This window comes from Hemitrygon akajei, unplaced genomic scaffold (assembly GCF_048418815.1).
Source record: "Hemitrygon akajei unplaced genomic scaffold, sHemAka1.3 Scf000115, whole genome shotgun sequence".
In the NCBI taxonomy this organism is placed as follows: Eukaryota; Metazoa; Chordata; class Chondrichthyes; order Myliobatiformes; family Dasyatidae; genus Hemitrygon; species Hemitrygon akajei.
The window spans coordinates 1,285,955-1,308,628 of NW_027332001.1; the positions used below are offsets into that span (position 1 = coordinate 1,285,955).

General features: G+C 45.8%; 1 protein-coding gene across 1 annotated transcript in view; it reads right to left on the reverse strand.

Moving 5' to 3' along the window:
• Window positions 1-115: 115 nt before the first annotated feature.
• The window catches only part of LOC140723491 (uncharacterized), a 321,144-nt gene continuing 298,585 nt past the window's right edge, over window positions 116-22,674 (reverse strand). Inside the window, exon 5 of the mRNA XM_073038057.1 lies at window positions 116-3,812. Coding sequence (XP_072894158.1) covers window positions 2,446-3,812 — 1,367 coding nt within the window. The 3' untranslated portion in view covers window positions 116-2,445. The remainder of the gene's footprint in view (window positions 3,813-22,674) is intronic.

Here is a 22,674-nt window from a genome sequence, read left to right on the forward strand (position 1 = left end):
GGGAAACAAGAGGACCTGCAGATGCTAGAAATCTAGAGAACTACATACAAAGTGCTGGAGGAGCTCAGCATGTCAGGCAGCATCTATGGATGGGAAACAACATTTCGGGCCAATACCCTTCATCGGGACTCTTTTTATTGTAATTTATTTTTTTAATGAAGTTCATCATCAACAAACATTTCCATAAGATGTATTTCAGGTACTGTACATATATATTTGCCACAAATCTCCACATAATATTAATCTGATGTATACACTTATAGAAAAGCGAGGAAAGAAAGAACAAGTGAAAGGAGAAAACTATGTACAAGTAGGCAGTGATCTTTTTTTTACAATATTTTCATTCATTTGTGAGAATAAAATCAGGTCTATGAGGTGTTATGTAGTTAAACCATTTTTCCCCAGTATGAATCAAATTGTTCCATCTTATGATTAACAGATGCTGTTATCTTCTCCATTTTGTAAATGTCCATTGTAATTTTCATTCATGCGTTTAAGGTTGGGCTGTCCTGTGATAACAACTTCTTGGTAAAAAAAAAATCTTTTTAACAGTAACCAGCAGAAAATTCATTAAATATTTATCTCTTTGTTAGCATTCTTGAGGTATATACCCAAAATATATGGTCTTACTTTCTAAGGGTATTTCACATTTAAAACATCTTTCAGGGCATTGTGTATCCCACTCCTGTAGTCTTTGACAACAGGGCAATCCCAGAAAATATGATAATGGTTTGCATTTTCATTTCCACAATTTCTCCAGCAAACAGGAAGTTAACTATCATAATGGGATTTCTGAGAGGGTGTAATAAAATATCTTATCAAGGTTTTCCATCCAAACTCCGTCCATTTCTGTGAACTGGTATACCTCCATTGATAACTGCATAATATTGTCCATTCTTCCTCAGATATAATTATTCCTCATTCCTTGTCCCATTTTGTTTTAATGTACACGCTTGGAATTATTCTACTACCATTATCTGAATTATACTTTTCTTTCTTCTAAATAGCTCTATCAAACATGAATTTACCTTGGTTTCATTTTTAACCCTCTTATTAATATATAGTGGAGTGGCGGAGCAGACTCACCTACTTCTGCTCCTTGTGATCTTGTAATATTGCCCTTTTGGTATGCATTTTCTATCTCCCATTGTAATCTGTGGACCACATACTTACTACTGTTTGGAGGTCTCTATACAATTCCAATCAAGGAGTTTGTTTTTACATTTGCTATCCCTTCATTCTACCCGCAGATTCTGCCAACAAACAAACAAAGCAGTAAGTGCAGAAAATGCCAAGAGAAACCAAAGACAATCGAAGACATTCCAGGCTCCTGCAGCAGTTTAATTCAATCTGATTACTTACAAAAGTACAATCAAGTGGCATATATCATTCACCAAAATCTTTAAAATACAAACTCATGAATGCCCTCTATCACTTCTTAAAGGCTCCATAAATTCAAGCCTGATCCGGTTTTAGAGTCCAAATATTACAAATTATATGATTATGAATACAATGTTTCAGATAGGACAATCCATAATAACCATCCGGATATAATACTACAAGATAAACAAGCAGGAACAACAACCTTAATAGATAAAACCATTCCCAACACACACATGTTCCACAACCAGTGGAGCACCTCACCACAGTTATTGTTTCTCTCATCAGTCAGACAAACAAAAGATTTTCTCTGTCAATCAGCTTCCAAATGTTGCTACTCTGTCATTCGTTGCCACGCCCCGCTGCTGCTTCCCTTCTCATCATCATACGTTCATAATCCAGAGCCCCAAACTCTGCCCTGTGCAGACACCCCTCGGGTTTCTGACCCTGCTTCGTTGAACATCCAACAGATGGTTTTCCATTCTGCTTTCAGTCTTTAAAGGACAGGGGTGTTTTCAACAACTTTTAGAAGCAGGAAAAATGACACATAATGTGGAAATGAGTCGTGAATAAGGAGGTTAACTACCAAAGTCATTCTTCCTCAGCCCAGAGATGAGAGGGGTGAAGAACATCTCAAACAGAACTGCAGTCAGCTCGTCTTCTTCAGTCAGCAGGGAATTCAAGGGAAGCCTTTTCACCCACAGAGTGGTGACTGGAACCCATCCGACAGGGAGAGAGAGGGAGGAACAACCGGGGAGGATTTAAAGGACTGTCCTGGAACAGAATCACTGGCAGGGTCCAGCTAGCCTGAGTTGACTCTCTACTCTGCACTAGGCATGTTATAAATTCACTAAGTACCAGAGACAGAGTTTAAAATAGAACTAATTTATTTGTCTCAGATCCAGAATATTAAACTCCACTTGTCACAAGGTTAGATTACTGAGTGAATTCCTTCCCACATTCACAACGGGTGAACAGCCTCTCCCCAGGGTGAACTCAATGACGCACATTTGGTGGAGATGGCTGAGAGAATCTCTCCCGAAAGTCTGAGCAGATGATCGGCCTCTACCCAGTGTGAACTCGCTGGTGTCTCAGTAGATTAGATGACCGCGCAAATCCTTTCCCACAGTCTGAGCAGGTGAACGGCCGCTCCCCACTGTGAACTCGCTGGTGTCTGTGTAGGTTAGATGACTGAGTGAATGTCTTCCCACAGACTGAGCAGCTGAATGGCCTCTCCCCGGAGTGAACTGACTGGTGTGTCTGTAGGTGAGATGCAAAAGTGAATCCTTTCCCGCAGACTGAGCAGGTGAACGGCCTCTCCCCAGTGTGAACTCGCTGGTGTCTTTGTAGGTCGAATGGCCGCGTGAATCCCTTCTCACAGACTGAGCAGGTGAACGGCCTCTCCCCAGTGTGAACTTGTTGGTGCTTCTGTAGGTCGTATGATCGATTGAATCCCTTCCCACAGTCGGAGCAGGAGAATCGCCTCTCCCCAGAGTGAACTACCCGGTGTCTCCTCAGGTAGGATGAATGAGTGAATCCCTTCCCACAGTCTGAGCAGGTGAACGGCCTCTCCCCAGTGTGAACACTCTGATGTACCTTCAGATGAGATGATCGAGTGAATCGCTTCCCACAGTCTGAGCAGATGAAGGGCCGCTCCCCAGCGTGAACTGACTCGTGTGCTTTTAGGTTAGATAACTGAGTGAACCCCTTCCCACACAAAAAACAGATGTATGGTCTCTCCCCAGTGTGAAGTCTCCGATGTGCCTTCAGCTGAAAGGACCGAGTGTATCCCTTCCCACAGTCTGAGCAGGTGAACGGCTTCTCCCCAGTGTGGACTGACTGGTGTTTCAGTAGGTGAGATGATTTAGTGAATCCCTTCCCACAGTCTGAGCAGGTGAACGGCTTCTCCCCAGTGTGGACTGACTGGTGTTTCAGTAGGTGAGATGATTTAGTGAATCCCTTCCCACAGTCTGAGCAGGTGAACGGCTTCTCCCCAGTGTGGACTGACTGGTGTTTCAGTAGGTGAGATGATTTAGTGAATCCCTTCCCACAGTCTGAGCAGGTGAACGGCTTCTCCCCAGTGTGGACTGACTGGTGATTCAGTAGGTGAGATGATTTAGTGAATCCCTTCCCACAGTCTGAGCAGGTGAACGGCTTCTCCCCAGTGTGGACTGACTGGTGTTTCAGTAGGTGAGATGATTTAGCGAATCCCTTCCCACAGTCTGAGCAGGTGAACGGCTTCTCCCCAGTGTGGACTGACTGGTGATTCAGTAGGTGAGATGATTTAGTGAATCCCTTCCCACAGTCTGAGCAGGTGAACGGCTTCTCCCCAGTGTGGACTGACTGGTGTTTCAGTAGGTGAGATGATTTAGTGAATCCCTTCCCACAGTCTGAGCAGGTGAATTGCCCCTCTCCAGTGTGAACTCGCTGATCTGCCATTACGTCAGATGACCTTCCCCACAAATTCAGCGGTTGACCGGCCTCTCCTTAGTGTAAACCGACTGGTGTGTCCATAATTGGGATGACCGAGTGAATCCCTTCCCACAGTCTGAGCAGATGAATGGCCGCTTCCCGGTGTAAAATGACGGGTATGCCAGTAGGTCAAATGACCGAGCGAGTCCCTTCCCAGTCGAAACAGGTAGGATCGGGAAATGAGCAGGAAGGATGATTGCACGAATACCCCATTCCACTTTTTAAATATCTGGACAGACACAGTGAGACTGGCGTGTTGTGTTCGAGATTCCCGTAGACAAATTTCTTGTCGTGTTTAACCTGAAAAAAAAGCAAAATCAATCAGTGGGTGAAGGACAACATTTAAGATGAGATCACTTTGGTCGCCGAGGTGTGATCTGACATCACACTGTTACAGTGAAGGTCAACCCAAGTTGGAGAGAGAAATTACCTTCTAACTGGGCACAGTGCTGGGAAATGGAATGCCCATGAAATTCTCTGATGCTCCTCCTGCCTCTATAAGAATCTGTGCCAGTGAGTTATCAGGCGTAAGATTTTTACACAGAGAGTGGTCCGTGTGTGGAATGGGTTTCCGGCGACGGTGGTGGAGGCGGATACAATTGGGTCTTTAAGAGGATCCTGGGCAGGTATATGGAGCTCAGAAAATTAGAGGACTATGGCTACCCCTGGGTAATTTCTCAGGTAATAACATGTTCGGCACAGCTTTGTGGGCCGAAGGGCCTGTATTGTGCTGTTGGATTTTTTTCCATGTTTCTGCTGTCTCCAACCTGTGACTTGGCTCAGTCTGGCTCTCGAATTGGTATTATTCCCTGTTTCCACTGAGCTGAATTGGTGCCTGGCCCCAGAGCAACTGAAACAATCTCACACAAGTAATCTATGTTGACTTTCTTTCATGTACTGTCAATTTAAAGTGCCACATTTTTAAAGCCATGTAAATATATCCTGCTGAGATGAATAGTTGTTCCACACAGCTGTTCAAAGGATTTAGAATGAATATTAGTATTATTTCAGGTTCTGGTAACAGTCATAGAAAGTACAAAATGGAAACAGGCTCGTTGGCCCAACTGCCCACTCCCATATCGCTACCATCCAGGTACCTGTACAAACCTCCAACATGCTGAAATCGATCTCGCATGCACAACTTGAGCTGGCTGCTCATTCCACACTCGCACGATGACATGATGACGTTTCGCCTCATGTTGACCTTAATGTTTCACCTTTCACTCCTAACCCATGACGTTTGGTTGTGGTCCCACCCAATCTCAGTAGCAAAAGTCAGCTTGAATTTACACTATCTATGCCCTCATAATTTTGGTACACTTCCATCAAATCTCCCCTCAGTCTTCTGCGTTCCAAGGAATAAAGTCCAGTTCAAACTCTCCTTATAACCCAAGACTTCCTGACCTGGCAACATCCTTGTGAATTTTCTCGGAACTCTTTCAACTTTTTTAAAATCTTTCCTGGGGATGGTGACCAAAGCTACACACAATACTCCAAATAAGGCCTCATCGTTGTCTTGTACAACGTCAACATCACATCCATCTCCTGTACTCAGTACTTCGGTTTATGAAGGCCTATGTGCCAAATTCTTTCTTTTTGTCCCTATCCAACTGTGACACATCTTTCAGTGAATTATAGACCTATTGTCCCATCCCTTTCTTCAACAACACTCCTCAGTGCCCTATCAGTCACTGTGTAAGACCTATCCTGGTAGATCCTACCAAAGTGTAATACCTTGAAATTGGATGCATTAAATTCCATTTTCCATTTCTCACACCATTTCTCCACCTGGTCCGGTTCGCACTGCAAGCCATGATAATCTTCTATCAGTCTGCTAAACCCCCAGTCTTGTTTTCATCCACAAATTAGCTGATACGGCGATCCATGTTATTACCCGGATTACTGATATAGATGACAAACAACAACAGATCCAGCACTGATCCCTGTGACTCACCACTAGTCACATGCCCCCAGTCAGAGAAGCAATCATCTGCTAGCACATTCTGAATTCTGCCAGAGACAGTGTCTCATCCAATTTACTGTCTCATCTTGAATGCTGAGTGACTGAATCTTCTTGACCAACCTCCCATATGAGACTTCGTCAATTGCCTTGCTAAAGTTCATGTAGACAATATCCACTGCCTTGCTTTCACCCACTTTCCTGATAACTTCCTCGAGAGACTAGAGAGAAGATTGGTTAGACATGTGTCCCCTGCAATCCTTTTGCTTTTCAAATACCTGTATAATCCCTTAGTATTCATACTCATCTTCTCTGCAAAGCAACCTTACCCCACCTTTTAGCCTTCATATTTTCTTTCTCCATGTTATCTCGCTTTTCCTCAATTCCATAAGCACCGCATTTTTTTCATGGAACATGGATGGGAGGGGATGGAGAGCGGATCAATGGGACTCGACAGGTTAACACATTCGACCTGGAGACTGGGAACTGTGCACAGTGAATCTCCTGCTCTGGGATACAGAGAATGAGAATCATGCGTGGTAAAGCCTGGAATGGTGCGCGATAAGATCCAGAGACCGGGAATGAATCGTTTATTGAGAATTCCCGTGTAGAATCGCAGACCAGGAACCTTGCGTGCTGAACATCCCCGCTGTGGTGTCCCAAGACCAGGAACTTTGCCTGCTGAACATCCCCGCTGTGGTGTCCCAAGACTAGGAACCCCAATCTCACACTGGATTTGTTCAGTGACTCGTGAAAAGCCATGACCAACATCCTTTCCATTGTGGATAAATAAATACTTGTTCCAATAATTCTGACCTCGCCACCTGTCAACCTCAGCTCTGTTTCTCTCCATCACCGTCATGCTCACCCTCCTGCCCCTCCGCATCCCACATGTTCCCTCCTTCTGCCTCCAACCCGTCTCGCTCACTGCCGCCATTGATACCTTCTCACTCACTCATTGTTCTTCGCAGTCCGACTTCGTCACCCTGTTTCTTCGATGCAGAGTCCACCACCCCTCCCTGCCTGCAGACCATCTCACGCATCCGCAGTCACATCCCTCCTTGCTCGCTACCCCGATCACACACCGATTTCTCCTCGACGCACACCTCTCCTTCTGCATCCCACTCCCTCAGCCCCTCCTCGCCCCCGTTATTTCCCCTCCCCCTTTCAATCTCCCTAATCCTGTCTCATACGCCATCTGTTTCTCCCTCACTACTACTCATATTCCTCACTCTCCCTACCCCTTACTCCTCCCTCCTCCCTGGTCTCCTACCCTTCTCTCACCCTCGCTCTCCTTTTTCCTCATGCTCTCTCCTCTCGCCTATCCCACTCTTCCCCTACGCCTCTCATGACCCTCTGTCCCATTCCTCTGGCACCCTTTCTCGCTGCCCCTACATCTCCCTCATATTAGCTATGGCCCCTGCACTTTCCGCACTTGCCTCCCTCGGGGTCTGAGGGATCAACTTGTCAGTCCCTGGGGATTTATCCACTCTAATGTGCTTCAATGAGCAAGCACGTCCTCTCTGTAATCTGTCTCACGTCCATGACCTACTTCTGCTGTGTCTCACTTCTATAGATTCTGTCCGTTTCCTGGGTAAACACAGATATAAAAACTCCATTTCAGATCGCCCGCATGTTTTTCTTTTGTCTCCGAGTCTAAATTACCATTGTAAAAATCCAGAGGTTAATTTTATTTTTGCAATCCCTTTGTTCTTAAAATAGCTGTATAATCCCATCGGATTTCCATCACCTTATCCGCTAGGGCAACCTCATGCTATCTTATAGAGATGCTGATTTCTTTCTTAAACTTTCACTGTTATTCCTATACTCCATAGATACCACATTTATTCCAACCTGCCTCTGCATCACACACACCTAAATTTTTCTTTTTACCAGGGCTCAACATCTCTTGAAAATCAAGATTCCCAAAAAGTGTTACTTTTTCTTTTTATTCTGACAGACCCAGAAAAGCTTAAACTCTCAAAATTTTACCTTTGATGTTCTCCCACTGGCATAGTATATTTTCTTTCCAGAAAACAAGCTGTTCCAATTGACACTTGTCGATTAAGGTGAGTATTAAGGTGGATCGGACCCAAGGGTTAATTAGCCCCGGGTTATTGAAGGGGACGAGAGATGAAATTGCCGGCCCCTTGACCAGTATCCTTGTCGTCCTTTGCCACAGGCAAGGCCCCGAAGGACTGGCCAGTGGCCAATCGTGCTGTTCTGTTTGTGAAGGGGACAAGGGAAAGTCCAGAGTGAATCGGTTGCCTGAATTCGCAACTGTATTGCGTATAGAAGACAGGTGGTAGTGGTTGAAGGGACATTCGAGCGGGAGGTCTGTAATGAGGAGAGTCTGCAGCGATTGGCGCTGGGGCCTCTGTTGTTTGTGCTGTTTGTAAATGACCTGGTTTGGTGGTAGAGGCAAGTACATTAGAGACCTTTAGGAGAAGTTTGGGTAGGCACATAGATGTAAGGAAGTTCGGAAGATATGGACATGACGTACGTCGAAGGATGTAGTGATTTGCATTTTAGCTTGTTCGGCACAACATTTTGGCGCATGTCCTGCTGCTGTGCTGTATTTTTCTGTGTTGTATGTGGACAAGTTCTCCAGTCTGGCCTGACTGAGTAATCATGATTTTTTTTGCCTGACTAGTGACGCCACCAGTCCCTTTAATTACCCCGCCCTCCCAACTTTGTTGTGTCTGAAAGAACAGAACTGCGGAATATTGAGCTGCCAGTCCTATCACATTCCCCCGCTCTCTACCTGTTACTCGCCGTCTCACTATCCTTCATAATCCAGTTTTTTACACTCATCTCTTCTAACTCAAGCTCTCGCCCCCTCTAGTTACCCCGCTCTTTGTCGCTTCCACTCTCCCTCCTTTCCTCCCCTCTCCTCACACACAGTCTCTCTCCCCTCTTTCCATCTCTTTCTCTCTCGCTCCTTCTCATTCTCTCAACCTACCCACAGAGGGAAACACATCTTCAGCTTTCCCCTCACGAACTTCCACACACACCCCCTGCCCTTCCCCTCCCCCTTGATATAGTTCATTATATTGTGTCATGTCACGGTTGGGACTGCCGCGGGTTGATTTATTTAAAGACATCGTGAAAACAACAGCAGGTAATTCGAATGTGAGGGGAGCATAAAATCATCCGGTGCCTCTCCTGTCGCTAAGCGTATTTTCAATATGTCTGCTACGACCCCTACAATTTCTGTAATTTCCTCTCTCAGTATCCAAGGGAACAACTTGTCTCGCGTTGGGGATTTATTCACCCTGATTTGCCTCAAATCCGCAAACTCCTCCTCCTCCGCATTCTGTCCAGGGTCCATGACGTCGCTGCTGCTTTGCCTCACTTCGGTAGATTCTGTGTCCGTTTCCAGAGATAACACAGATGCAAATAAACCATTTAAAATCTCCCCCATCTTGTTTGTCTGCATGCATAAATTGCAATAAATTGATAATCCAGAGGGTCAATTTTGTCCCTGACGATCATTTTGTTCTGCAAATATCAGTATAATCCCATAAGATTCTCCATCACCTTGTCTGTTAGGGCAAATTCATGCCTTCCTTTAAACATTCTGGTATCTTTCTCAAGTATTTTCTTATGTTCCCTCGACCCCAAACATACTGCATTTGTTTCTAACTATCTATACCTGTTATGCACCTGCATTTTCTTTCTTTACCAAGGCCTCAATATCTTTTGAAAACCTCGGTTTCCCCAAACGGATACACTTAGCTCTTATTCTGAGAGGCACGTACAGGCTTTGAACTCTCACAGTTTCCCTTCTGGAGGTCTCCTGTTTACCACGTACAGGCTTTGAATTCTCACAGTTTCCCTTCTGGAGGTCTCCTGTTTACTACGTACAGATTTGCCAGAAAACTGCTGCTCCCAATCCACACGTCAAATCCTTTCCGATAGATTTCTCCAGTTTAGAATCTCAACACGGTGCACTGTTTTTCCATAGTTCAGTTGGATTTACTGGCTTTGTGATCTCTAGAAGCAAAAGGTTTCCCTAAACAAGCCTCTGTCACGTGCAATAGGGCCATAATACGGGAAGATATAGGAGCAGAGTTAGGCCATTTGGCCCATCGGGTCTGCTCCGCCATTTCATTATGCTGATTCATTTTCCCCCTCAGCCCCAGTCTACTGACTAATCTCCGTATCCATCTTGCTTTGATCAATCAAGAGTCTGTCAAACTGTCTTAAATATAAATAAAGACGTCGCTTCCCTAGCTGCCTGTGGGAAATATTTCCACTGATTCACCACTCTCCGGCTAAAGCCGTTCCTCATCATCTCCGTTTTAAACAATGCATCTCTATGCACACACGAGGAAATCTGCAGGTGCTGGAATGCAAGCAACACACACAAAGTGGAACGCAGCAGGTCAGGCAGCGTCTATAGGAAGAAGCACTGTCGACGTTTCGGGCCGAGACCCTTCAACAGGACTAACTGAAAGAAAAGATAGTAAGATATTTGAAAGTAGGTGGGGGAGGGGGAAATGCAAAATGATAGGAGAAGACCGGAGGGGGTGGGGTGAAGCTGAGAGCCGGAAAGGTGATTGGGAAAAGGGATACAGAGCTGGAGAAGGGAAAGAATCAAGGGACGGGAGGCCTAGGGAGAAAGAAAGGGGGAGGAGAGCACCAGATGGAGATGGAGAACAGGCAGAGTGATGGGCCGAGAGAGAACAAAAAGGGCAGGGGGAAGTAAATAAATAAATCAGGGATGGGGCGTTTCTGATGAGTTTTGGCGTGATGTGGGTCAACAGAGCTGCTTGTGAAATGAAGCCCGTTGTTGACGGCCGGTGACGGTTTTCTTGTGACAACATTTGTCCGGATGAAGACGCAATAATATCTTAATGTTAGTGTTAATAAAACAATAGTAATAGATTTTCTGTAATCGAGAATCTCTCAGAAATATACGACAGAAGTTGTTCAGATTTCCTCTGGGGGCAAATTGTCCAAAGTGCTTGGTTTGATTTCAGCAGAGCTGAGACTCCCGGTACCGGGACAGGTCAGGAATGTTTGAGCTCAAACTCGTCCAGCGTCGGGAAGCCCGTCCTCACGCAGGGTGAAGACTAAAACCTTTCAGAATCCCTTCCACAGCCTGGGATTCGCTGGATTAAACAGCGAACCTCCGCCCCATTCGTTGTGATGGAAGAACAAGGGAAAATGTGAGATCTACACGGAAATCCGGACAGAACCGAGCTGCGGCCGCGACTGACAGTCAACCCAGTCTTCAATATTCCCGTCTGTGCCTCCTCCATTTGCCCAGTCCCCTCTCCTCCCGATGTCCGACATGTCCCAGACTGGCGAGGGTTTGCGGAGCCAGAACTGCTGTAATCCACATTTACCCCGTCTCACTCGGACCTGTGTATCTGTAATGAGCGACAGACGCAATATAACCGAATAGCCTCGGGAGCAACGGCTCAGACTGAAATCTCGGTGCACGGTGATCACACCGGTCACCCGGGAACTCACTGAACTCCGCCCCGTTTCAACATCAGAGGTAAATGGTGTGTCTGCTACTCCAGAACCAGTGAGCGTTTACCCCGCGGCTCGGCATCTGTCGGGATAGGGAGGAAATACTAGTGGAGAAGGGAAATGTTCAACTGAACGAATTCATTTTTGACCAAATGGATTGAAAGAAACGCTATTGTCGCCTTCAATCACAAGAATTCTCTGGTTGGTTTGTACTGAGTCGGTGCAGAAGAACCTTTCGCTCCGACAGCGACATCCGAAATCTCTCAGAGGACAGAGTCCCGTCTCTGATCTCTCTCTCTCGATTTTTAACACACACACACACACACACACACACACACACACACACACACACACACACACACACACACACACACACACACACACACACACACACACACACACTCACACACACACACAGAGAAACTATTCAGAATAACTGAGGGACTGTTCGGAATGTCGCCGTTCAGAATGCCACAGATCACAGATCAATTTCTTTAATTAAATTGCACAAAAATGCACATTAAAACAGCAGATGATGGGAGTTTGAGGTAAAATTAAAATACTGGAATCTAATAAGTCTGATAGCAATTGTAGCAAGTGGACATCAGATTGCAGACACCGGAGATCCTGCGTTTCTATATCATTCTTTTTATAGTTTATTCCCTGTAACAGAAGTATTTAAAGACAGTATTGAGACAACTTTGTTCACAGTTGACTGTGAGCGCGGAAGGTCGAACCATTTGGATTTGGTTTCAGCAGAGAAGCCGCTCCCACTCTGAGGAATGTCTGCGTGTCGGAATCCGCCCTGCGGACAGGCAGCAGCTTGACACAGAAAACCGCGCTGTGAGTCTCACAGAACAGCAACCCGGCCCCTCCCCCATATGCACTAAATGATCCTCGCCTGATTGTCTGTATGAAGGGGGAAGAAAGCGACCTGAAAATATATCCAGACGGAGACAGAACATTCTAGGATAACTGAGGTGAGACTACTTCAGCTTCTGATAATTATTTCCGATCTTTATTTCCGATTAGCGCGTTAACTGTGTTTTGACTTATAACCCTCCTCTGGCGGTGGTGGTAATATTGATCCTGCAGTTTTCGTCTGAACTATTGAGATCGTCGAGATTTAAAAAAAATACAGTTCTCTACTCAGGGGTTACGATTTCAAAGCACGCGGGCGAAGGGCTGCTTCGGCAACAGGAGTTCCGTTTCCAAGTCTTGGGATTCCAGATGAATGCGTGTTGTTTTCTCTTTGCGAATGTGTTTATTGTGGGCGTTTCAAGCTGATTTCCTCAATGTCCTGCGGAAGCAAAGACTTTAATTCTGTTCAGGGCCTCGATACGTAGTCAGCAGTTGTGGGGGAAGGTGGGAGGTGACCAGTTACAGTCAGAGGCGGGCGGCGCTACGGAACAAAAGCCATGATTTCTCTGCGTGGGGCAGAAGGCTGGATGGGCAGAATGGCCAATTTCTGCGTGGTGAGTTCAAAGGAAAATCCCTGACCACAGTTATTCTGAACCGATTTAATGAGTACAGTCCTAGACGCATGTAAGTTACCTCTCGCAAACCCGAAAACAAACATTGCAGTAATTATATCATCCAGTGCGCTGACATAGATGTTACGCAACAATGGACCCAGCGTCGATCCCCGCGGCACCCGACTACTCACTGGCGAGGATCAGTCCATCTTCTACCCCTTACTGACTTCTCCCGAGAAGCCGATGTCAAAGCCAGTTTAACACATCATCTCAAATGCCAGACCTCTGAAATCTCTTAACTAACCTCCCACGTGAGACTCTGCCAAATACCTTGCTAAATTGTTCAAAATTATTCTGGAATATTTTTAATTCGGTATATCAAGTGCCCTTTCTCCCAGATCATGAAGTTGTCAGACAGACAGAGTGTCAGGCAGAGTGGTCAGCAGCACTGGGGGCCACAGGGGACTGTCCTGTCTCCCTTTCTCTTCACCATCTACAACTCGGACTTCAACTACAACTCAGAGTCTTGCCATCTTCAGAAGTTTTCTGATGACTCTGCCATAGTTGGATGCATCAGCAAGGGAGATGAGATGAGATGAGCTGAGGCGACGGTGGGAAACTTTGTCACTTGGTGCAAGCAGAATCATCTGCAGATGAATGTGGAAAAGACTAAGGAGCTGGTGGTGGACCTGAGGAGGGCTAAGACACCGATGACCCCTGTTTCCATCCAAGGAGTCAGTGTGGACATGGTGGAGGATTACCAATACCTGAGGATACGAATTGGCAATACACTGGACTGGTCAAAAAACACTGAGGCTGTTTACAAGAAGGGTCAGGGCCGTCTGTATTTCCTGAGCAGACTGAGGTCCTTTACATCTGCCGGATGATGCTGACGATGTTCTACGAGTCTGTGGTAGCCAGTGCTCTCATGTTTGCTGTTGTGTGCTGGGGCAGCAGGCCGAGGGTAGCAGACACCAATAGAATCAACAAACTCATTCTTTAGGCCAGTGATGTTGTGGGGGTGGAACTGGACTCTCTGACGGTGGTGTCTGAAAAGAGGATGCTGTCCAGGTTGCATGCCATCTTGGACAATGTCTCCCATCCACTCCATAATGTACTGGTTACGCACAGGAGTACATTCAGCCGGAGACTCATTCCACCGAGATGTAACACAGAGCGTTATAGGAAGTCATTCCTCCCTGTGGCCATCAAACTTTACAACTCCTCCCTCGGAGTGTCAGACACCCTGAGCCAATAGGCGGGTCCTGGTCTATTCAGAATAACTGAGGGACTGTTCGGAATGTCTCCGTTCAGAATGCCACAGATCACAGATCGATTTCTTTAATTAAATTGCACAAAAGCACACATTAAAACAACAGATGAGGGGAGTTTCAGGTAACATTAAAATACTGGAAACTAATAAAGTCCGATGGCAATTGTAGCAGGATTGCAGACACTGGAGGTCCTGCTTTTCTATATCATTCTTTTTTATAGTTTATTCCTTGTAACAGAAGTATTTAAAGACAGTATTGAGACAACTTTGTTCACATTTGACTGTGAGCGCGGAATGTCGAACCACTTGGATTTGGTTTCAGCAGAGAAGCCGCTCCCGCTCTGAGGAATGTCTGCGTGTCGGAATCCGTCCTGCGGACAGGCAGCAGCTTGACACAGAAAACCGCGCTGTGAGTCTCACAGAACAGCAACCCGGCCCCTCCCCATATGTACTAAATGATCCTCGCCTGATTGTCTGTATGAAGGGGGAAGAAAGCGACCTGAAAATATAACCAGTCAGAGACAGAACATTCTTCGACAATTGAGGTGAGACTAATTCAGCTTCTGATATTCATTTCCGATCTTTATTTCCAATCAGCACCTTATCTGTGTTTTCAATTGTAACCCTCCTCTGGCGGAGGTGGTATCATTGACGCTGCAGTTTTCATCTGAACTATTGAGATCGTCGAGATTTAAAACAATACAGTTCTCTACTCAGGGGTTACGATTTCAAAGCACACGGGCGAAGAGCTGTTTCGGCAGCAGGAGTTCCGTTTCCAAGTCTTGTGATTTCAGATGAATGCGTGTTGTTTTCTCTTTGCGAATGTGTTTATTGTGGGTGTTTCAATCTGATTTCCTCAATGTCCTGCGGAAGCAAAGACTTTAATTCTGTTCAGGGCCTCGATACGTAGTTAGCAGTTGTGGGGGAAGGTGGGAGGTGACCAGCTTACAGTCAGAGGCGGGAGGCCCTGCGGAACAAAAGCCATGATTTCTCTGCGTGGGGCTGAAGGCTGGATGGGCAGAATGGCCAATTTCTGAGCGGTGTGTTCACAGTAAAATCCCTGACCACAGTTATTCTGAACCGATTTAATGAGTACAGTCCTAGACGCATGTAAGTTACCTCTCGCAAAACCAAAAAACAAACATTGCAGTAATTATATCATCCAATGCGCTGACATAGATGTTACGTAACAATGGACCCAGCGTCGATCCCCGCGGCACCCGACTACTCACTGGCGAGGATCAGTCCATCTTCTACCCCTTACTGACTTCTCCCGAGAAGCCGATGTCAAAGCCAGTTTAACACATCATCTCGAATGCCAGACCTCTGAAATCTCTTAACTAACCTCCCACGTGAGACTCTGCCAAATACCTTGCTAAATTGTTCAAAATTATTCTGGAGTATTTTTAATTCGGTATATCAAGTGTCCTTTCTTCCAAATCATGAGGGTGTCAGACAGACTGTTATGCCGTTGGCCCCCTCCTTTGTGAAAATCGCAAGAACTCTAGTTAAGGGGGGGTCAGCTGACCCAAAAGAGAGAGACGTGCGGAAGACCACGTTCTCTCAAGAAGCAGAATAACGGTGACTTTGATTATTGTCTCATGGAAACCACGTGAAAAGCCCTCGGGCAAAGTGGGCTGGTTGAGAGAAAGATCGCATTACCTGCAACTTGATTGATACCTGCGATCCCGTGAAGAAGTATAAAGGCGGGTCTGAGGGGAGGACCCTCAGATGCACCCAGCAGATGCACCCAGCAGACACGAGATCGATTCCCGTGGGAGCGGGACGCCATTTTGAAGGAAGCCACGTACGCTAGATTCCGACTTTGAATCTGTGGCTAAAACCAACGAAAGACTGCTTTTAAAATAACAACGGGGAAGTCTGCTCCCCTGATTCCAAGGATTTGCTCTGCCAAGACAACGGGCAAGTGTGCATCTTTTCTAAATTATAAAGGAAAAAGCCTGCAAACTTCTGAGTGACTCTTAAGACTTCCGTTGGACTCAGTATTACCCCCTAGACAACTGTAGAGCTTATTTCTGATTGATTATGGTTACACCGGTGTTTTAGATTGAGTTTTGACGGTTTGAATGTTTTGTATTAACCATACGTTTGTGCCCTTGTTGAATAAAACGTTTGAAAATAGTAGCATCCGACTCAGCTGATCCATCTATCTTTGCTGGTAAGTTACCTGGTTACGGGGTTTTCGTAACAAGACAGAGTGTCAGACAGAGTGGTCAGCAGCACTGAGGGCCACAGGGGACTGTCCTATCTCCCTTTCTCTTCACCATCTACACCTGGGACTTCAGCTACAATTCAGAATCTTGCCATCTTCAGACGTCTTCTGATGACTCTGCCATAGTTGGATGCATCAGCAAGGGAGATGAGATGAGATGAGCTGAGGCGACGGTGGGAAACTTTGTCACTTGGTGCAAGCAGAATCATCTGCAGCTTAATGTGGAAAAGACTAAGGAGCTGGTGGTGGACCTGAGGAGGGCTAAGACACCGGTGAACCCTGTTTCCATCCAAGGGGTCAGTGTGGATATGGTGGAGGATTACCAATACCCGAGGATACGAATTGGCAATACACTGGACTGGTCAAAGAACACTGAGGCTGTTTACAAGAAGGTCAGAGCCGTCTGTATTTCCTGAGGAGACTGAGGTCCTTTAACATCTGCCGGACGATGCTGAGGTTGTTCTACGAGGCTGTGGTGGCCAGTGCTATCATGTTTGCTGTTGTGTGCTGGGGCAGCAGGCTGAGGGTAGCAGACACCAATAGAATCAACAAACTCATTCTTTAGGCCAGTGATGTTGTGGGAGTTGAACTGGACTCTCTGACGATGGTGTATGAAAAGAGGATGTTGTCATGTTGCAGGTCATCTTGGACAATGTCTCCCATCCACTCCATAAAGTACTGGTTAGGCACAGGAGTACATTCAGCCGGAGACTCATTCCACCGAGATGTAACACTGAGCGTTATAGGAAGTCATTCCTACCTGTGGCCATCAAACTTTACAACTCCTCCCTCGAAGTGTCAGAGACACTGAGCCAATAGGCGGGTCCTGGTCTATTCAGAATAACTGAGGGACTGTTCGGAATGTCTCCGTTCAGAATGCCACAGATCACAGATCGATTTCTTTAATTAAATTGCACAAAAGCGCACATTAAAACATCAGATGAGGGGAGTTTCAGGTAACATTAAAATACTGGAAGCTAATAAAGTCTGATAGCAATTGTAGCAAGATTGCAGACACTGGAGATCCTGTTTTTCTATATCATTCTTTTTTATAGTATATTCCCTGTAACAGAAGTATTTAAAGACAGTATTGAGACAACTTTGTTCACATTTGACTGTGAGCGCGGAATGTCGAACCATTTGGATTTGGTTTCAGCAGAGAAGCCGCTCCCGCTCTGAGGAATGTCTGCGTGTCGGAATCCGCCCTGCGGACAGGCAGCAGCTTGACACAGAAAACCGCGCTGTGAGTCTCACCGAACAGCAACCCGGTCCCTCCCCATATGTACTAAATGATCCTCGCCTGGTTGTCTGTATGAAGGGAGAAGAAAGCGACCTGAAAATATAACCAGTCGGAGACAGAACATTCTAGCATAATTGAGGTGAGACTAATTCAGCTTCTGATATTCATTTCCGATCTTTATTTCCAATCAGCACCTTATCTGTGTTTTCAATTGTAACCCTCCTCTGGCGGTGGTGGTAATATTGATCCTGCAGTTTTCGTCTGAACTATTGAGATCGTCGAGATTTAAAACAATACAGTTCTCTACTCAGGGGTTACGATTTCAAAGCACACGGGCGAAGAGCTGTTTCGGCAGCAGGAGTTCCGTTTCCAAGTCTTGTCATTTCAGTTGAATGCGTGATGTTTTCTCTTTGAGAATGTGTTTATTGTGGGTGTTTCAATCTGATTTCCTCAATGTCCTGCAGAAGCAAAGACGTTAATTCTCTTCAGGGCCTCGATACGTAGTCAGCAGTTGTGGGGGACGGGGGGAAGGTGGGAGGTGACCAGTTACAGTCAGAGGCGGGCGGCACTGCGGAACAAAAGCCATGATTTCTCTGCGTGGGGCAGAAGGCTGGATGGGCAGAATGGCCAATTTCTGCTTGGTGAGTTCAAAGGAAAATCCCTGAGCACAGTTATTCTGAACCGATTTAATGAGTACAGTCCTAGACGCATGTAAGTTACCTCTCGCAAAACCAAAAACAAACATTGCAGTAATTATATCATTCAATGCGCTGACATAGATGTTACGTAACAATGGACCCAGCGTCGATCCCCGCGGCACCCGACTACTCACTGGCGAGGATCAGTCCATCTTCTACCCCTTACTGACTTCTCCCGAGAAGCCGATGTCAAAGCCAGTTTAACACATCATCTCAAATGCCAGACCTCTGAAATCTCTTAACTAACCTCCCACGTGAGACTCTGCCAAATACCTTGCTAAATTGTTCAAAATTATTCTGGAATATTTTTAATTCGGTATATCAAGTGTCCTTTCTCCCAGATCATGAAGGTGTCAGACAGACAGAGTGTCAGACAGAGTGGTCAGCAGCACTGGAGCTCCACAGGGGACTGTCCTTTCTCCCTTTCTCATCACCATCTACACCTCGGACTTCAACTACAACACAGAGTCTTGCCATCTTCAGAAGTTTTCTGATGACTCTGCCATAGTTGGATGCATCAGCAAGGGAGATGAGATGAGATGAGCTGCGGCGATGGTGGGAAACTTTGTCACATGGTGCAAGCAGAATCATCTGCAGCTTAATGTGGAAAAGACTAAGGAGCTGGTGGTGGACCTGAGGAGGGCTAAGGCACCGGTGTGACCTGCTTCCATCCAAGTGGTCAGTGTGGACATGGTGAAGGGTTACAAATACCTGGGGATACGAATGGACAATAAACTGGACTGGTCAAAGAACACTGAGGCTGTCTACAAGAAGGGTCAGAGCCGTCTCTATTTCCTGAGGAGACTGAGGTCCTTTAACATCTGCCGGACGATGGTGAGGATGTTCTACGAGTCTGTGGTAGCCAGTGCTATCATGTTTGCTGTTGTGTGCTGGGGCAGCAGGCTGAGGGTAGCAGACAGCAACAGAATCAACAAACTCATTCGTAAGGCCAGTGATGTTGTGGGGGTGGAACTGGACTCTCTGACGGTGTTGTCTGAAAAGGGGATGCTGTCCAAGTTGCATGCCATCCTGGACAATGACTCCCATCCACTCCATAAGGTACTGGTTAGGCACAGGATACATTCAGCCGGAGACTCATTCCACCGAGATGTAACATTGAGCGTCATAGGAAGTCATTCTTACCTGTGGCCATCAAACTTTACAACTCCTTCCTCGGAGTGTCAGACACCCTGAGCCAATAGGCTGGTCCTGGACTTATTTCCACTTGGCATGATTAACTTATTATTTAATTATTTATAGTTTTATATTGCTATGTTTCTTCACTATTCTTGGTTGCTGCGACTGTAACGAAACACAATTTCCCTCGGGATCAATAAAGTATTTCTGTCTGTCTTTTTCTCTTGCCACAATCCGGTCCGCTAGCCACTCCTTTTCCCTGTGTTCCACTGGGCTCCTTGATTAGGGCACCTGATCCTTTTTCGAACCGGCAGTACAGAAAATCCGGCTCACATCTACCCGCTGCGGGTGCGTCTCCGGGGTTGTGTGGCAATGCTCGTTCCGGGCCGCCAAGAATTTGGACCATCTTACAAGCCAGTGCGACAATTCACTTTCCGGGACGCCGAGAATAGTGGACTCTAAGTTGCTTCGGTGCCCGGGGTTGCTTTGTGAATTCTGTTGTTTTCCTGGCCAGCTGATTTGCCGGCCGTTTACCGCCACTCCGAGCCACGATACGAATGGACTGTCATTGTTTAGTTTTGTCGTATCGTGTCCAGCTGAGGATTGCAGGTCGTTTGCCGCTATTTCAAATCAAGATCCGAATTGTCTGTCGTTGTTTGTTTTTATCCTCTTGTGTCCAGCTGAGTGTTGCAGGCCGTTGTGCCGGTACTCCGAGCCAAGATACGAATGGACTATCGTTGTTTGGTTTTGTCGTCCCCCGTCCAAATCCAAGTCCAAGTCCAGGCTCCGTGTCTGTTACCACTCTTTTCCTTCTGTGGGCAAGCCAGTTCTGGATCCACAAGGCAATGTCCCCTTGGATCCATTGCCTCCTTACTTTCTCAATTAGCCTCGCATGTGGTACCTTATCAGCTGCCTCACTGAAATCCATATACACTACATCTACCGCTCTACCTTCATCAATGTGTTTAGTCACATCCTCAAAAAATTCAGTCAGGCTCGTCAGGCACGACTTGTCTTTGACAAAGCCATGCTGACTACTCCTAATCATATTATGCCTCTCCAAATGTTCATAACTACTGCCTCTCAAGATCTTCTTTATTAACTTACCAACCACAGAATTAAGACTCACCTGTCCGTAATTTCCTGGGCTATCCCTACTCCCTTTTTGAATGAGGGAACAACATCCGCAACCTTCCAATCATACTTTTGTTATCCTGCTTTATATTATTGGCTAGTCTGCTCTCATATTTCATCTTTTCTATTTTTATAGCTGTTATTAGTTGCCTTTTGTTGGATTTTAAAAGTTTTCCAATCATCCATCTTCCTACTCAGCTTGCTGCCTTATTTGCCATTTCCATGGCTTTTATGCAGTTCTTAACTTCTTTTGTCAGCCATGGTTGCCTACCCGTAGCATTTGAGAATTTGCTCCTTTGTGGGGCATAATAATCCTGTGCCTTGTGAGCTTCTCCCAGGAACCTCAGCCATCTCTGCTCTGCCGTCATCCTGTCAGTATCCTCCTCCAATCCAGCTGGGCAAGCTCCCCTCTCATGCCTCAGTAATTCCCTTTGTTCCAAAGCGATGCTGATACATGTGAGTTATGCTTCACCCTCTCCAACTGCAGAATGAATTCGATCATATTATGCCCCCTGCCTCCTAAGGGTTCCTTTACGTTAAGCTTCCTAGTAAGATCTGGGTTATTACTCAACACCCAGTCTAAGATAGCCTTTCCCCGAGTAGGCTCAAGCACAAGCTGCTCTAAAGAGCCATCTCGTAGGCATTCAATAAATTCGCTCTTACCAATAGAGACACACTACAGCCTATGACCTCCTGCCTGTCCTTTCGAAAAAAATGTATATCCTTTGATATTTATCTCCCAACTATGGGCTTCTTTCAGCCACAAATGTCTCCCAACAGCTCTAGTAAATATGCCCACGAGAATATATGCCCCCCTCGGATTTGTTACAGGTCCCACCCGTACAATTGTGAAATTATCATGTACAACAGCAGTATTTCATTGATTTTCTGGCCATTGCAAGCTGCAATGATATACTGACACTCGAGTGTATTGTTGTGCAGCCTCTGCTGAGAACAAACCCTCTTGAAGCGACATGTCCCAACATAGCATTTCTGTGAGTCCTAATGAGCAAATACCAACCAGTAACTTTCATTGATATACCTCAGGAATCATTAGGTTTTTTTTAATGAATTAATTTGTCAGATTCTTTGACCCTGTGATTAAGGAGAAGTGGGAATTGGAAGGAAGCTCTGTTCCCATTTCAACGTGTACAAAGGGAACGGGATATACCTTGCAGGCAGGTCTGCTGGAGTTGCTGGTGTCTGTTTAAACTCGGCTGATATGGGGGATGGAAGCTGCGTGTTAGGTCAAATGATGGAGCAGTGGATATAAGTGTAGACTCGACGTTCAGAGAGACTGTGTCAGGATAAGCTGTGGACTGGGCATCATGTACTCAGTTGGATGCTTTGAAACGTGTTCACGTCAATACTGTCAGTATGAAGAATGGCAGTAACTTAGTACAATGTTCAGTAGATAAATGATACATATTTACACCATCTTTTATATGTGAAAGTGAGAAATGATCACACTGGGAATGCTCTATAGTACCTCCCCACCCCAGTGTTCACTGGGACAATGAGTAGCCGGCACGTATTCAGTGTAGGTGAATGTCAGAAACAGTAAACCTGTAACACACACAAAACGCTGGAGGAACTTAGCAGGTCATGTAGCAACTATGGAAAATAAAATAAATGTCGACGTTTCAGACTGAATCCTTTCGAGGGGACTAGTGTAATGGCAGGAAAGGAATAATCGCTCTGGAAGTATTCGGTAGTCTTCCCTACCCCTAATGACATTGGGACAATGAGCAGATGATAAACTGGTAGCTTCTGGAAAGGTGAAAATATAACCTGAATGTTATAGTTGATGATTTCAATTCCCCCAGTGTTTATTTCCACCTCTTTATTAAAACATGTTTCAGTAAACGGGGCAGAACGCTATGCGAATCCAGGAATGATTCCGGACATAGTTTGTGGATGAGATGCCGTAGTGTGTCTGGCACTAGGCAGTGAACTTGATTAGGCGCCTGACCTCTAGGTGGGCTTCCTTTTTGGAGGTGGAACCCAAACTAGGGAGTGAGATTTATGGTGAGAGGGGAATATTTAAAAGGGATATGATCCACCACTTTTTCAAGCAGACTTTGTAGAGTATGTGTAGTGAGCTGCCAGAGGGAGTAGCTGAGGTACGTCGTTTTATGCAGTATTATTCAAGAAGCAGTTTATATTGGTACATGGAGGCGCGGGACAC